Raw genomic sequence first — 18359 nt, 5'->3', positions numbered from 1 at the left:
GAGGGAGAGGGAGAGAGAGTGACCCAACTGCATATGGTGCAAGTACAATACAGATATAAGCCCCAGTAAAGTCTGACCTGTCGTTCCAGAGTCGTCTGTTTGCTCTGGACGGATTTGACATAAAATGTCTCCTGTGATGAGTCCCAACCTAAAGATCTGTTATCAAACTCATATTAGTACAACAAAAACACATTCCAGCATACAATTTGTCAAAATTAATTTCAGATATATTGATGAGATTACTGTTTTTGTCGAAAATTACACTGTAACATGACACAAAATGCAGCTTGTTATCATTAAAATTATAACCACTACTTCATTTCGTTACTACAGTTAAATCTAGTCAGACAGACAGACAGACAGACAGACATATAAATAGATAGATAGATGACAGACAGACAGACAGACAGATGATAGATAGATAGATAGATAGATAGATAGATAGATAGATAGATAGATAGATAGATAGATAGATAGATAGATAGATGATATACAGACAGACGATATATAGATAGACAGACAGACAGACAGACAGATGATAGACAGACAGACAGATGATATATAGATAGACAGACAGACAGACAGACAGATGATAGATAGACAGACAGACAGACAGATGATAGACAGACAGACAGATTATATATAGACAGACAGACAGACAGACAAACATATGCAGACAGATGATAGATACAGACAGACAGACAGATGATATATAGATAGACAGACAGACAGATTATATATAGATAGACAGACAGACAGACAGATAGATAGATAGATAGATAGATATAGACAGACAGACATATGATAGATAGATAGATAGATAGATAGATAGATAGATAGATAGATAGATAGATAGATAGATAGATAGACAGACAGATGATAGATACACAGACAGACAGATGATATATAGATAGACAGACAGACAGATGATATGTAGATAGACAGACAGACAGATAGATAGATATAGACAGACAGACAGATGATAGATAGATAGATAGATACAGTAGATAGATAGATAGATAGATAGATAGATAGATAGATAGATAGATAGATAGATAGATAGATAGAAAGACAGACAGATTATAGCTAGATAGACAGACAGACAGACAGATCGATAGATAGACAGACATATAGATAGATGACAGACAGACAGACAGACAGAAGACAGACAGATGATATATAGATAGACAGACAGACAGATGATATATAGATAGACAGACAGACAGATGATATATAGATAGACAGACAGACAGATGATATATAGATAGACAGACAGACAGATGATAGATAGATAGACAGACAGACAGATAGATAGATATAGACAGACAGACAGATAGATGATGGATAGATAGATACAGTAGATAGATAGATAGATAGATAGATAGATAGATAGATAGAAAGACAGACAGATTATAGCTAGATAGACAGACAGACAGACAGATCGATAGATAGACAGACATATAGATAGATGACAGACAGACAGACAGACAGATGATATATAGACAGACAGAGACAGACAGATGATATACAGACAGACAGACAGATAGATAGATAGATCGATAGACAGACAGACAGACAGACAGACATAGACAGACAGATAGACAGATGATAGATACAGACAGACAGACAGATGATATATAGATAGACAGACAGACAGATGATATACAGACAGACAGACAGATAGACAGACAGACAGATGATACAGTGGGGGAAAAAAAGTATTTAGTCAGCCACCAATTGTGCAAGTTCTCCCACTTAAAAAGATGAGAGAGGCCTGTAATTTTCACAGACAGATGATATATAGATAGATATAGATAGACAGACAAACAGATGATCGATAGACAGACAGACAGACAGACAGACAGACAGACAGACAGACAGACAGACAGACAGACAGACAGACAGATAGATAGATAGATAGATAGATAGATAGATAGATAGATAGATAGATAGATAGATAGACAGATAGATAGATAGACAGACAGCTAGATAGCTAGATAGATAGCTAGATAGATATATAGATAGATACATAGATAACCTGAATTTGAATTGAGAGGAGAGGTAGACCCGCTGTAGTGTTTTTCCTGTGTCAGCTGAGAGCCGATATAACCAGTTATGAGCTGTCAGGACCAGCAGACATGATTTCTGGTCTGAAGCATTTGGCAGAACTTTGTCCTGCAAAATTATCAGTTACATACGAAGTTAAAAGGGATATATATTTTTCATATGCAAATGTGAATGACGTGCACCAGCTGATCAAACTCACTAGAGGACACTGGCATAATAAAGCATCTTCAATCTTCTCCGTTTTGGGAGCTTTGGGAAGCTCATACAGCTGTTCTGGCTCAGGCAAAAGGCTGTGATTTTTAATAAATGTGAACCATATTAATAGATGTCATACTGCAGCAACACAAAATTATCGTTAACACTTTACAATAAGGTCTGATTTGTTAACGTAATTTAATGTATGAACTAACATGAACTAACAATGAACAGTATACTTTTACAGAATTTAATAACCTTTGGTAATATTCAGTTCACAGCGCATTAACTGATATTAAAAGACAAAACTTTTGATCCTAAAAATGTATTAGTAAATGCAAACATTGACCAAGATTAATAAATGCTGTAGAAGTATTGCACATAGTTAGTTCATGTTAACTAATGATAGCAAATTAAACCTTATTGTAAAGGGTTACCAATTTCTAAAAATGTCTACCAGAGTAAAAAAAAAAAAGTAATATCAGATTATATAGTTTACCTGCTGTAACAACACCTGTAATTATCAAAGTATATCCGTCCACTTTCATAGGAGATGAGGGACTTGGAAGTCTTGCTCCAAACCTTTGTGAATTCTGCACCATCCTATAAAGTCATGACATAAATACATATAATTCATACATAATCTGAAAGATGAATAAATAAGCTTTCCATTGATGGTTTGTTATGATAGGACAATATTTGGCTAAGATACATATATTTGGATATCTGGAATCTGAGGGTGCAAAAAAATCTAAATATTGAGAAAATCGCCTTTAAAGTTGTCCAAATGAAGTTCTTAGCAATGCATATTACTAATCAAAAATTAAGTTTTAATATATTTACAGTAGGAAATTTACAAAATATCTTCATGGAACATGATCTTTACTTAATATCCTAATGAATTTTGGCATAAAAGAAAAGTCTATAATTTTGACCCATACAGTGTATTGTTGGCTATTGCTACAAATATACCCCAGCGACTTAACACTGCTTTTGTGCTCCAGGGTTACACACACACACACACACATATATATACTTACAATGGCTTACAATGACTTACAAAGATACATAACAGCTACAAGTGTATGCACTACTTGCTTTATGCAAGCACTATATAGGATAAATCACTATACAGGATGTACCCTATTATAATTTATCGACACAAATTGATAGGTGAAACAACAAACAGCCACCCAGAAATAGTCTATAAACAAAGCATCAGGCTGTCTTTTGAGTTCACATGAACAACGGTTAAAGTTACTAGTCGTCAGGCTACAGAAGAATACCATAATTCCTCCGTTCAGTTAGGCCTAAGACATCGAGAGTCACGAAGCCCTATAACAACCCAGCCACAACACATAATTGCGAATAACATGCCTTACCTTAACACAGAATCGACCACAGAGTCCAGCATTTATATTTTTTCTACGAATCTTTGAGTTAACATGTACTAAACATGAGTGGAATTTGCACCGCAGCACCCCAGAGCTTGATGCTCATGACAAGAATAGCATAGTTATCTTTATTGAAGTGAATTAGGTTTAAATCGCCGTCATGCATGAATGAATGATATTTTTGCAATTTTACACATAATAATCCACGATGATCACATTACACAAAACTGAAATTGCACATAAAAATAACAAATTGTCAATATTTTTTGAGACCCCCCCCTCCGTTTCACGTTTTCAGGGGAGCCCATGTCTTATCCCCTGTAGTTCGCACCCTGTACGTATATACATGCACACACACACACTTATATATATATATATATATATATATATACACATACAGTATAGTCAGTGGTGTAGTGGAGGGTATGCGCAGGTATACGGCGTATACCCACTTCTTTATCAGTCGGCTTTGCGTATACCCACTTCTTTATCAGTCGGCTTTGCGTATACCCACTTCTTTATCAGTCGGATTTGTGTATACCCACTTCTAAATCCCCTCTGATGCGCATCATTCAATAGTGTCCTGCATTAGGCAAAATCATGACAGTCCACCACATGAATAGCTAATCCAATCGCATGTAAAAAATACAAATATTCCCTGAAAACACCCAGTAAACACCCTCCTTTGAAATATGTTTGATGATCGCGCCTGCGCCCTCGCCCGCTCCGTCCCGGACCCCATGCAGTCAGAGAGCTGATTGCCGACAGTGACAGAGATGCAGCTTCTTCATGTGCGAGAGCATGTCAGGGGATGCGCGCAGAGTGCTAAAATAATAGTTCATTATTGATTACTAATTTGAATCAGTACATTACAACGAAAACAATAGCTTAAAAACCAAAACCCAACTGATTTCATCAGAGATTGTTGAGAGTCGAGTCCAGATGTCAGTAAATGATTATTTTCAGAGTGTATTTGGTTTAAAAGCAAGAGTGTTATACTGGATGGTGACTGAAGGTGTTTTAGATTATGCGCTGGTCTAGTTATTCTGAATGGATCGTACAGTAAGATCAAGACAGCAGGTTTAGTGGTCTTTTGGTGTCTCCCTGTGGTTCTGTTTGATATCGCAGCTTGACTGGTGCTTAGTTTTATTAAAAGGGTGGTGGGGATGGCTGCCTTTTTTTTAAATTATTGCAAAATCTGCACCTCTTCTGTGGCAAATGTTTGATTCATAATGATTCTTACTCCGTGAAGTCAAGCAGCAGAAGTTAAGTGACAATATGCAAATACTACTGGCCCATTTTGGGGTGAACTAAATATACAGGACTAGTTTTACACGCCACTGTTTATAGCACATGTCATGGGGCATAAATTAAGAGCATACCCACTTCTCCAGGCACCACTACATCACTGAGCATATACATATATATATATATATATATATCATATCAAGCAAACATACATATAAAGTGAACACAGCAATGCTTACTTGTAGAATGATGTTTCTCAGGATCTTGAGATTTGCTCCCAGTAATCTGCCAGTGTCATTGGCGCAGGAGCCTCTGGATCTCGAAGTCAGGAGGTCACAGCTGCTTTTACTGCTGCACATAGGTCCCCTATGCTACTCACACCGTTCACTTACAGCACACGGACTGACTGACACAACACCCAGCCGAGCAACCTTCAGAACCGTGCTGGGAGGAGTCAACCCTGTCTTTGTGTATTCAGACTCAAACTCACATTAGCGTTAGTGTTATCCAGACCACAGGAGTTAACATGAACGCTTATACTGGAGAACATCTGCGTCTTATGACTTGCATAAGCCAAACATAAGCAGATACATAAGCTCTTATTATAATCAAACGTGTGTTTCAGGAGACATTCTTCGCTACTAAGCTAACTGTTAACTGCTTTCCATTGTTTACATACATCCTCATATCAAGCATTTGCAAAACGTGTTGAAATTATAAAATATATTCTCATGAAAGTCTTACAATTTTAGTAGTAAGTTTGCGTTGCAGCGCTCTGCTCCTCTGTGTGTTTACCAAAACTTCCGGTGCGTCATCTGGAGGCGCGCGGTCGCTGCTTCCGGCTGGGATATGTAGTTCAACACTTCAGTAGTGTGTAGTGCTGTGCTGACTAGTTTGTAGTGATCATAATAACTAACACGTTCTCTCAGATGAGTGTGGAGGCTGGCTGTCTGTGCTGTGAGGCCGTACAGTCCTTGCCAACCCACATGAAAAAACCACTATAGAAATGTATAGTAAATACTATAGTGTTTTTGAACCGTACTATAGTAAAGTACTTGAATTAATTTGTTGTGGTAATTCTATAGTCTCTGGGGTAATATAACAACTATAGCAAACCAAGTTTTCTACAAGGATAGGGTATATTATCACTACAGTATTTATTACAGTTCACTATAGTTAATACTCCAGTATGCTGTAGCGTTCATTAACAAAGTGTTGTAAATACTATAATATGTACAGTATAATACACTTTACTATAGTATGGTTGAAAAACACTATATGTTACTATAGTATTTTTTCACGTGGGCTATTTTAAGTGGACAGATAATAAATAAAAATGAAAAGTTGATTAGCAAGAAATTACAGTCAAACCAAAACACCTTCAACATTTCTCGCATGATCACAGTGTATTCGCTATAGTTTAGAAAATGGTAATAAAGTATGACAAGAGCTCAGAGCTACACTGTGTCAGAACAAATTCAGCTTGATCATGTCAGATAACTTTGATAGAAAGGTACACTGTAAAAAATGACAGTGAATTTAACGGTAAAAGACTGTAAAAATGCTACAGTAAAAACCTGTTAAATGGTAAACGGTAAATTCCCCTACTATATACGGTGAAAAACTGTATTGGACATTACATGTAATGGACATACATTTTACGGTAGTATACCATTTCTGGAAGTGAAAAATACAGTATAATTTACAGTGAATAACCGTAAATTGACATTCCCAGAATTCCCTGCGTTACATTTCAAATTTGATGTTTTTTTTGTTGAAATAACTATGTTTCTTCTTAGTTTTTTCTTATCAGTTTTGTATATTAGGCTTGTGTGTTACACCTAATGTTGTTAAATGAATGTTTATTGCATTATTTCAGTTTCATGTGTGTTACCGTGATGCTGTTTAGTGTTTGTGTGAATGACGCTGTGCACCTTCTATATATGTTATTATTTAAAAGCTGCTTGTGGTGGGCTTTGGTTCATCATGTGACTTTCTCATCACCTCCTGCTTTTGGTGGTTATCAGTGTATTACAAAGGTACAAAACAGATTTCAGTACTTTAATACGTTAATAAATTAACATTATATCAGTTAATGAAAATACGGTATTTAACTGTAAATTTAAGTTAAAACCATAAAACCTAAAACGTTGCTACTGTAACCACAGCTGCTGTTTTATTACCGTAAATTTTACAGATTTTTTTTTACAGTGTATGTAATGAATTCGGTTGAATAGCTGTCAGCTTTTAAATTTAAATACACAATTAATACCAATTTAGGTCAGCCGATTACCAAGCAATGCTTCATTTTGTTCAGTCTGTGGTATAAGCAGGATATTGTACAGTCAGTAATGTTCAGGTCATTATCATTCAACAAACAGACTGTAACAGAATGGTCAGGACACAAAGCAGAGGCTGATTGTATATTATCCCATACATATTAAATTCTGAGATGAGATGAAAATCGGTAAGTTGTAATAGAAACTCTTATTGGGAGTAACGAGTAAGCAGGTGTATTTGTGTATTTCTAGGGGCAGTAAGGCGTTTCTGTACTGCTGTGACTCTCATCTCAAGCGATTGAGCTCATCCAGGTTAATCTGCTCCTCAGAGCATAAATATACCTGCCACCTTTACATCAAACAGAGCCCACACACACCCCCGATATACATTAGCCAAAGCCTTTGAGAATGGATAAAGATGGGGAGGGCAACATATCCTCTTCTCCATTCATATTAATGACGGCTGATCAGTCGTGTGGGAGTTTGGCTCTGCCTCCTGGTGCTCGATGCTTTTTGGTATGCAGAGACCTTCATCAAATGCCAACAGCAGAACATATTGAACAGTGGGGGAAGTGACATCCACAGCATTTCTATTCCATCAATATATGCTCGCTTTTGAGTAAAACTATAGTTCTGCTTTAAAGACTGTCCTCATTAACTAATATTTGAACATTTTGTGAAGAAGTCCAAGTCAAAAGAGCCCACCCAGAGTCTCTGTGATATCCAGGACCTTATGATTTGGATGCCTCCTTCAATATAGACTACCATTCCACAGTTTAGGCAGTTTTTAAAAGAAATCAATTGAGCAAGGACAGCTTCAATCGATCAAATGTATCATTAGGAAAGTGAAGACTTAGAATTTAAAAAGTCAATATTGTAAATAAAATCATGTTCTCTTGAATTGCACAGTTTCCACAAAATAATAATCAACTTTTTTCACCATTAATAATAATAATAATACGAATATAATATATATCAATAATAATGTCTTGAAGACTGAAGGTTTTGAAATATGTTCAAAAGAAAACAGTTGTAAAAATGTTTCACAATATTACTGTTTTACTGTATTTTTAATCAATCATATGACGCCATGTGTAAGCTTAAAAGTCCTGAGATGACTGAGTGGCCTGTTATAGTTTTTGTTATTTTGCTGATGTGTTAAATCAAGAGTAATTTATGGAAATTAAATATTTTAATGTTAAATTCTAAATTGTAAGTATTTAATATTTATTTATTTTTGTTAAAACAAGCATTTCATTTATTTAACACCATTTCTCATTGCTAAAAATATCTAGTTTGAATATATATATAATATTTGAAGTACTATTGTATATATTATGCTAGTACTGAATTGCACAGTTTCCACAAAATAATAATCAGTACAACTTTTTTCACCATTAATAATAATAATAATACGAATATAATATATATCAATAATAATGTCTTGAAGACTGAAGGTTTTGAAATATGTTCAAAAGAAAACAGTTGTAAAAATGTTTCACAATATTACTGTTTTACTGTATTTTTAATCAATCATATGACGCCATGTGTAAGCTTAAAAGTCCTGAGATGACTGAGTGGCCTGTTATAGTTTTTGTTATTTTGCTGATGTGTTAAATCAAGAGTAATTTATGGAAATTAAATATTTTAATGTTAAATTCTAAATTGTAAGTATTTAATATTTATTTATTTTTGTTAAAACAAGCATTTCATTTATTTAACACCATTTCTCATTGCTAAAAATATCTAGTTTGAATATATATATAATATTTGAAGTACTATTGTATATATTATGCTAGTACTGAATTTAATCCATACTAGTTTTAATTTGAATAACATTTTTCCATAGGCTTAATTTTGATTGTTATTTATTTATTAATATATTTTTATTCTGGGCTGAAATATGACATGGACATTTCATTGTGGGATTCACCCTAAAAGTATTGTGTGTGTGTGTGTGTGTGTGTGTGTGTGTGTGTGTGTTCAAAATGTAATTAAAGCAACTCACATGTCATTATCATTCCCATGTATTTATGTGATTAAAGTGTCCTCTGCTTTCATATTAAAATAAATGGAACTCCTAACATTTGTTAGTTGTATTAGTATGATGAAATGTCCACAGTGTATTTCCATGAAGGCCAAATCTAAGATGCTTCACTAAAACTGCAGTCATTTGAGGACAGTTGTGCATGTTTTCCCCTTGCAGGAGCACCCAGACTATGACCCTGCAGTGTGTCACGCATTTCCCTTCCCCCCTGAGAGTCTGGACATTATTCTGGTGGTCTTCGTGCTCTCTGCCATCCAGCCAGCACGGTAATAAAGGTCACACACACACATTCATTATGTTAACACTGTAACACACTTGCCCTGTCTGTTTATTTGACCAGTATCCATTACTGCTGTCTCGCTTATAGCAGCCATTCCCAGCTTAACGCTCTCTTATGTCCTTCAGTCAAATCGACCTATAAATCATAGAGTTTTATTTCAAATGTTCAATATTGAATCTGGAGGCCTTGTTTGAGTCCCCTTATATTTCATGGGGAACATATCTGGCATTATTGACAAAAATCTGGACACAGTACTCATAATTAGCAGGGAATCTCTGTTTTTTTACATGAACATCTGCATCAGTGTTAAAACTAAAACTAGAACCATTAAAAAGGTGGTAATTGAATACAATAAATTGATGTACTGTACTAAAATAACTAAAGCTAAAACTGAAATAAAATTAATTAAAAAAACTATATATATACTGTATATATATATATAAAAAAAAAGATTAGCTATAAAAACAAACAAGCAAGCCTTGCCCGTATTTAAAAGCAACTCAAAAGTAACAACGCATTGCTTTCCATAAAAAGTAACTAACATAATTAGTTACTTTTTTTAGGGAGTAATGCAATATTGTTTAATGCTAAGAACATAAAAATAAAAACTAATTCAAAAAGCTATAATCGTATCTCAGTAAACTCATCTGATGCCACATGATAGCTTTATAACCTCTCTGTTAATAATAAAAGATGAATCTGCTTTAAACACTTCTAAGCCTTCTGCTTTCCTTCAGCAGGGCTCAAGATGTGGTGAAGGGTTCGGCTGTTCAAAGACTACGGCAGATACCATCTGTCACAACTAAGGTTTAAAAAAGGTGACTGTCTCTGGATTCATTAAGCTCTGGGGCAGTCTTTTCCCAGCTCTGAAAACCTAGATACAGAGATCCTTCTTTGTGTATTCTATTTAAAATGCACGTTAAACAAAGGACATTGTATAAAGGTGTACAGTACATACGCACTCAGAACTGTCACATTAGCATTTTGACTTGTCTTTTGTACCTCTTCAGCTACAACATCGTGTTTAATTAACTCCCACTGGGTATCATTATAATTAATAGGTTTACAAAGTTCATTATTACAGTGATTCAGTTTTAATTGATATCCAAATCATCAATACAGTATGACACATTATTTTTGTTTTCTTTCCGTAAATATTAACTGAATGTGTTAAGCCTCTCATTCCAGAAAACTAAATATATGTATTATTTCTATTATTTTAATCCTTTAATCTATTCCTATTATTCTTGTAAGACTGAAACTCGATCGATCGATTCTTGTATGACCGCTTTCTGCAGGTCAGTGTCTGTCTGAAAACTTCTGTACGCGCCGGCATGGAACCTGTGTGTATTTCTTCACAAAAGGTAGAACCTTTTTAGATATCGTTAAAAACTCCTTGCATATTATTTTTGGATTCCATCCAGTTTTGGGCTTGTATAAACACCTACTGTTCATGCTGAATGTCCTGATCTCTATACAGATGAGGTTCATAACTGATTACTGTCAGACTTTCAAAATCTTTCATCACTTGAATTAAGATTATAATCATTTAATTTTAGAGCACAGCCACCACAAAATCAGACTTTAGCACCTCGTTTTACTTTGAGATCATTTTGAAGTAAAATACATGCTTAGCATGGTTGAATTGAATCATCGAAGGTCAGTAGCAAAGACATAGGTTAATAAAATGGGATTAAAAACATAAACAATATTTGACTTATTTAATTATCGCAGGTTTGTATAATATTTGAGTTGACATTTTACTGTTTTTATTCATTTTGAGGAATACTGAATCTGTTTTTTTGTGCAGGTGAGATGAGATTGTGGCAACGCGAGAGCTGTCAGACAAGACATGGGAAACGAGTAACTGGCGTTACTTAGTGTTTGAAAAAGTAAGTTCCTTCTAAATTAAAAAGTAATGCGTTACTTTACTAGTTACTTAAAAAGTAATCTGATTACATAACTGGCGTTACTTAGTGTTTGAAAAAGTAAGTTCCTTCTAAATTAAAAAGTAATGCGTTACTTTACTAGTTACTTAAAAAGTAATCTGATTACATAACTGGCGTTACTTAGTGTTTGAAAAAGTAAGTTCCTTCTAAATTAAAAAGTAATGCGTTACTTTACTAGTTACTTAAAAAGTAATCTGATTACATAACTGGCGTTACTTAGTGTTTGAAAAAGTAAGTTCCTTCTAAATTAAAAAGTAATGCGTTACTTTACTAGTTACTTAAAAAGTAATCTGATTACATAACTGGCGTTACTTAGTGTTTGAAAAAGTAAGTTCCTTCTAAATTAAAAAGTAATGCGTTACTTTACTAGTTACTTAAAAAGTAATCTGATTACATAACTGGCGTTACTTAGTGTTTGAAAAAGTAAGTTCCTTCTAAATTAAAAAGTAATGCGTTACTTTACTAGTTACTTAAAAAGTAATCTGATTACATAACTGGCGTTACTTAGTGTTTGAAAAAGTAAGTTCCTTCTAAATTAAAAAGTAATGCGTTACTTTACTAGTTACTTAAAAAGTAATCTGATTACATAACTGGCGTTACTTAGTGTTTGAAAAAGTAAGTTCCTTCTAAATTAAAAAGTAATGCGTTACTTTACTAGTTACTTAAAAAGTAATCTGATTACATAACTGGCGTTACTTAGTGTTTGAAAAAGTAAGTTCCTTCTAAATTAAAAAGTAATGCGTTACTTTACTAGTTACTTAAAAAGTAATCTGATTACATAACTGGCGTTACTTAGTGTTTGAAAAAGTAAGTTCCTTCTAAATTAAAAAGTAATGCGTTACTTTACTAGTTACTTAAAAAGTAATCTGATTACATAACTGGCGTTACTTAGTGTTTGAAAAAGTAAGTTCCTTCTAAATTAAAAAGTAATGCGTTACTTTACTAGTTACTTAAAAAGTAATCTGATTACATAACTGGCGTTACTTAGTGTTTGAAAAAGTAAGTTCCTTCTAAATTAAAAAGTAATGCGTTACTTTACTAGTTACTTAAAAAGTAATCTGATTACATAACTGGCGTTACTTAGTGTTTGAAAAAGTAAGTTCCTTCTAAATTAAAAAGTAATGCGTTACTTTACTAGTTACTTAAAAAGTAATCTGATTACATAACTGGCGTTACTTAGTGTTTGAAAAAGTAAGTTCCTTCTAAATTAAAAAGTAATGCGTTACTTTACTAGTTACTTAAAAAGTAATCTGATTACATAACTGGCGTTACTTAGTGTTTGAAAAAGTAAGTTCCTTCTAAATTAAAAAGTAATGCGTTACTTTACTAGTTACTTAAAAAGTAATCTGATTACGTAACTGGCGTTACTTGTAATGCGTTACCCCAGCACTGATTGTATGTATAAATTACATAGCATAACAAGATTGTATGGGATTTTATTTGTACATTGATATTGATTTGATGCGAATCTACGTAGATATTTATAGCCATACAGTGGTGGCCAAAATGATTAGAAGACTAGTATTTTCAGCAGCTTAAAATGTTTTTAAGTCAGTTATTTCTATCTTTTGCTGTAGTGTGTCAGTAGGAAATATCAGTTTATATTTCCAAACATTCATTTAGCCATTAATTGTAATAATCCAGTGAGATTTTAGTTTGCTCCACACAGAGATCTGATCTGATTATCATCCAGTCTGTCTGGAATGACATGAAGAAACAGAACAAACTGAAACAGAAGAACTGTGGCAACAGTCTTGAAGACGCTTCAAGAAACATACCTGCAAAGCTACAGTACTGTTAAAAGTTTTAGGCACTTGTGTAATTTTCATTTTCTTTATCAATTAACTTCTATTAACTAGATTAAATCAACATTTGGTGTGAGCATCCTTTACGTTTAAAGCAGCTTTTGCCCTCGGTGCACTTGCGCAGAGTTTTTCTGGGAGCTTTGCAGGTAGGTTTCTTGAAGCATCGGTTCTTCTAGATTGAGTCTGTCTCAGTTTCTCCCTTTCACTCCAGACAGACCGGATGATGCTGAGATCAGGGGCCAGTTGCAAAAACTTAGCCTCAATGTTAAGACATCATCTTGTTTGACCAACTAGCAGTTAACCAAGGGGTACTACTTTTTAACTTTTAAGACTAGTCTAAACCTTTTATGCAACCGGCGCCAGATCTCTGTGTGCAGCTCTGGCTGTTGTCAGACCCTTTCCTACTGACACACTACAGCTAACTGACTTAAAACCATTTTTTTAGCTGGTGAAAATACTAGTGTTCTAATAATTTAAGCCACCACTGTATGTTTACCATACAGGCATAACCTGATGGGACAGTGATTTCTGAGTGGCCCCCGAAGTCTCTCCCAGCATCTCATTTTCATGGGACGAGTGTCAAGTATCGCGATAGTTAGTGTTTTAAGAGAGCAGCTTCAAGTCTTGATTTCCAGTCGAAGTACAACATGTCTGCCATCTAGTGGTAGGGCATACAAATTAGATATGACACCATATTAGGAACTACAGTCTATTTAATTATGACGTCTTGTCGCAATTTTGCGACTTTGGCGCTAAGAGGGTTAACTTTGATAAAGAATATCTCTTTGGTTTTGAGACTTTAGTCTTTGCAACTTCAGGGATCTTATCTATTCACAATCAGCTTGTAACACCCCAAAGAGAAAGGAAAACTTGAAATCGCATCATATGACCCCTTTAAGGTGTCGTCCACTTCCACACACATGGCATTTAGGATATTATTGGAGTTGCTGGCCAGTTGTCAACTTGTGTCAGTCCACACAATGACCTTGCATCCCGTCCCCCAGCATTACATCCTAACACTAATGTGTGTGTCTGTCAGCATGCCTAAAAAGGAGATCATTTTGCTGTGCTCTTTCCGTGCTGTTGCTTCTGCATGTGTTGTTTTCATTGCAAAGAGACTGAGGATAAGTGATATTCCCCCAGGGAGATGTTTGGGTGAGAACCTCTAAAGAGACGTTTAACTGCAAGAATAGAGATTGCAAACAAGCACTGTGAACATGCGGAGTTGATTATTGAGTTGTTAGTTTACACAATCTTTATAGATATATTTTTAATGATTTATATTTATTTAATCGTATCTATAATAATGCAAATACGAATATAAATAATTCACAGACACGAGTTGTTAGTTTACACAATCTTTATAGATATATTTTTAATGATTTATATTTATTTAATTGTATCTATAATAATGCAAATACGAATATAAATAATTCACAGACACACAGACACTCACACAGTCTGGTCAGCTATCCTTGTGGGGACTCTCCATAGGCGTAATGGTTTTTATACTGTACAGACCATATATTCTATTGCTCTACACCAACCCTACCCCTAAACCTACCCCTCACAGGAAACTTTCTGCATTTTTAGATTTTCAAAAAACGTAATTCTGTATGATTTATAAGCTTTTGTACCAGTGGGGACCACAATTTGGGTCCCCACCGTGACACTAGTCCCCATGAGTCTGTGTGTCCCCACCAGGATATATAAACCAGTACACACACACACACACACACACACACACACACAGCAAGGTGAACTTTATGGCATAAAACCCAAAGTAGGTGCTTTTGATTGACAGCATTAGTATGTGTCAGAAACAGGTGGACACTGTGCCTGTGAGGAGCAGAGAGCTAAAATGACATCCCTGCATTGTAAGGGTTCACCCGGGTGCGTGTGCAGGGGCATGAGGGCAGGAGACCCATGTATAATGCCAATAAAATGATGCCTCTCCACCAAAAAGTGTATAAAGAGCAAGCGGGAGAATGGAGTATTAACTATCCTAGTCCTGTCCTTTACATGGTTTTGTGTTTGAATTACGTTGTCTTTATTTTCTCAGATGTGTAAATGTAATTTATCAAGCCTGGGTGTTGCTATTAAGCCGCATCTGTTTACTCGAGCTGTATCTCCCAGATGTGTTGTTTTTGAAGTATAAATGGATTATTTAGCACTCTTGAAAGGCATCTACTGAGTCTGAGGCTGCTCAAAATAGCCTCACCTTCTCCCGTCGGCCTCTATTACGAACTCTAATGATAAAGCTCCCCTGCGGTCCTGTCTGTGTCCTGGCCTGATAACACCACTGATCTTTGCACTGCCATTTTGTGTCAGTGGGAGTGTGCTGGGCATCCATGTTGGCTCTTGGTCCTCCAGAGAGAGAGGGATAAACCTGGTTAAAAGGCCGCAGCCAGACACTACGCTGCCAGCAAGAGTTTCATACAGAGAGCTGCTCGCTTCTTTTATGCTGTTGTTTCAGTCCTGATCACAGCATGCCATTAATGACAATATGTGTTTTACAGTAACACACAGTTCACAGCTGAAAAGCTGATCTGATAGTGGGCAAGTCACTTCTGTTTATACAGTGCAGTTGTCAAAGTTTACAGTAGCGAACACTAAAAACTGCATCCATGTTGCAAAATTCTTCCGTTAGGAATCAATAAATTCAGTTTCAACTAAAACAGCTCTGTGGAAGATTATATAGTAGTGTCTTTATTCATTACAATTCAGTTATTCTGTGTTCTTATTCAATAGTTCCCAATAGGGCTGTGCGATATTGAAGAAAAATGCGATTATTCAATATGCGATACGATATTGCTTAGTGTGAAAAATCTATTTAAATTATATTTTAAAATATTTAAAAATGAAAATTTATATAACCAGTTTGTTTCACATTCTTTCTTGGAAAAGAAAGCATCACTACAACTTCTGAAAGTGACCAGCAGTGTTTTAGCAGTACATAAAAAGTAGTCACAAATCAGAAAATGTCATTTTAACATCAGTGTGAATGACAAAAAAAATGAATGACACTAATTTTATATCATTGTGACTTTGCTTTCCACACACTTTAAGTACTTCTTCATATGCCACAGCTGAAACAATAGTCTGAGAAAGTTCAAACATGATTAAAGGCAAGTGAACAGTCAGTAAAAAAAAAAGGAAAAAGGGGGAAAAAAGAACAAATACACAATTTACAAGCATAGATAAAATAAATAGTATTCAGGTACAGAAATTTAATAATTAAGTGTAAAATGACACTGCATTGTGTTGAATTTAAAATGAAATTTAGATTAATCTTTGTTATAGCTGTCTTGTTGTTTGATTAACATTAGTGACGTATTCAGCAGCACGTATTTATAGGCTGCTGTCCCTTCATTCAAGACGAATCGACTCGGTGTTTGCGCGCCATCTGAAATGCGTCTCTCTGTGTGTGCGCGCGGTGAGGGTGTGAGTCTGTCAGACAGCAAGACGAGACGGCAAAGAGTTGTTTTCTGCAACTTCTTGCACTTAATAACTCTTTTTAACGTCAAGCAATTCTCTGCTATATGCGTCGAACTAAAACTTTGACCTTTTGCAACGTTTTGATTTAAGTAGCCTATTATTAAAAGGATTCAGATATCGCACGCCCTTGCGATATGCATATCGCGATATTTACATTTGCGATATTTTCGATATATCGTGCAGCCCTAGTTTCCAGTATAGTTAAATTGTAGAGATGCACCGAATGTTCGGCAACCGAAAATAGAAAAAAAAGCTCTTTCGGTGTTCGGCTGAATAAGCGAAAAGACCGAATAAATTGTACCGAACCAGGGCTCACAAAATCGCTAGCCCGACGTCCCGGGGCTATTGTGTTATCCAGTCGGGCTACCAAAATGTATCACCACTCTGCCCGACGGGCTATCTTGAATGCATATCTCATGCGGGTCCTTAAACTCCTAAAGTGAGTTGCATCAAACTTAAAACCATAAGTTTTAAATATGTTAAATGGTATAAGAAATGTCTTAATTATAATTTCAAGAGGTCTTACAGCTGGGGACGGAAAGACAAGAGTCGCGATACGGCTGCATTAAACTTCAAAAGGCGCTGATGTCATTGAATAAATATGAGCGCTGCACGTTTCAAGTCTTTATTTGAATGTATCTGAAGGGAACCGACTGTCCTCAGAAACGTGCCGTTGGCGTTTTAATTTTATGAGCGCAGAGCTGCTTTGTGTGCAGCCGTTACCGGGGAAACTGCAATATTTCAGCGCCACCTCGTGGCAGAGAATGAATTTGCATTTCCAACAAGCCTTTCTTGCTGTTTATGGTCAGATCAATGCAAATATCAACTCATGTTTTTACGCAGCAAAGAGTTGTTAATGAGAAAGAAGTTAATGTGCCTTCTAAAAATCTAAACAATTAAGACAGTAATATTTATACGTTTTAAATTGACAATTTATATGCTCGATTTATCCCTTTTCATAAAAATGGTCTAAAGGTTGAAATGCTGTATAAGATTTTTGTTTTTGTGAAAACCTGTATCTGAACTGTAAATCATGTAATTTTATGGCTCAGTACTGTGTTACCACAGACATTGTTCAACCCCACTCATACGGTGTTCATTTTACTGGTGCAGCTCTTAAAATGGGTCATAAATTCTGCAGATACCCTGTAAATAGTGAAATAAAATTCCTTCCTTCATATTTGTTGATATTTGTGTATTGAAAATATTTTTTATTGACATTTAAACTCCTATCTGATTTCCTATATTTAAAAAAAAGAAGAAAGAGTGAAGAGTACCTGCCTGAAGGGCTACCAGGGATTTTGAAATTGTGCAAGCCCTGCGAATTGTACCGCACAATGACGTGACGAGATCAAATAGCAACCAGCGTGAAGTGAGAGGCGCGCACTCTTTATAATGCAACAAACATGTCGGCAGTGTGGAAGCATTTAAACTGTCCGAGAAAGATGCAAAAATCGTTACAAGCACCGACAGCGAGAGACTGTTTAGTGCTGCATCGCATGTCTTCAATGAGAAGAGGAAGGTGTGATTGTTGCTGGTTACTGTATGATGACTGAAATCGGGAAATGGCCTTCAACAATTAGTAAATTAATGCATT

At 35.4% G+C, this 18359-nt stretch overlaps 1 protein-coding gene across 1 annotated transcript in view; it reads right to left on the bottom strand.

Moving 5' to 3' along the window:
• dcaf17 (ddb1 and cul4 associated factor 17) overlaps positions 1–5712 on the bottom strand; it is a 13896-nt gene extending 8184 nt beyond the window's left edge. The window contains exons 1-5 of the mRNA XM_016294829.1: positions 5144–5712; positions 2762–2865; positions 2267–2357; positions 2039–2175; positions 78–156 (exon numbers count right to left, since the gene is read on the bottom strand). Of these exons, the coding sequence (XP_016150315.1) occupies positions 78–156; positions 2039–2175; positions 2267–2357; positions 2762–2865; positions 5144–5263 (531 nt within the window). The 5' untranslated portion in view covers positions 5264–5712. The remainder of the gene's footprint in view (positions 1–77; positions 157–2038; positions 2176–2266; positions 2358–2761; positions 2866–5143) is intronic.
• Between the last annotated feature and the right edge of the window lie 12647 nt (positions 5713–18359).

This window comes from Sinocyclocheilus grahami, unplaced genomic scaffold (assembly GCF_001515645.1).
Source record: "Sinocyclocheilus grahami isolate Dianchi unplaced genomic scaffold, SAMN03320097.WGS_v1.1 scaffold324.1, whole genome shotgun sequence".
Classification (NCBI taxonomy): Eukaryota; Metazoa; Chordata; class Actinopteri; order Cypriniformes; family Cyprinidae; genus Sinocyclocheilus; species Sinocyclocheilus grahami.
This window is presented reverse-complemented; position numbering and strand designations above follow the sequence as displayed.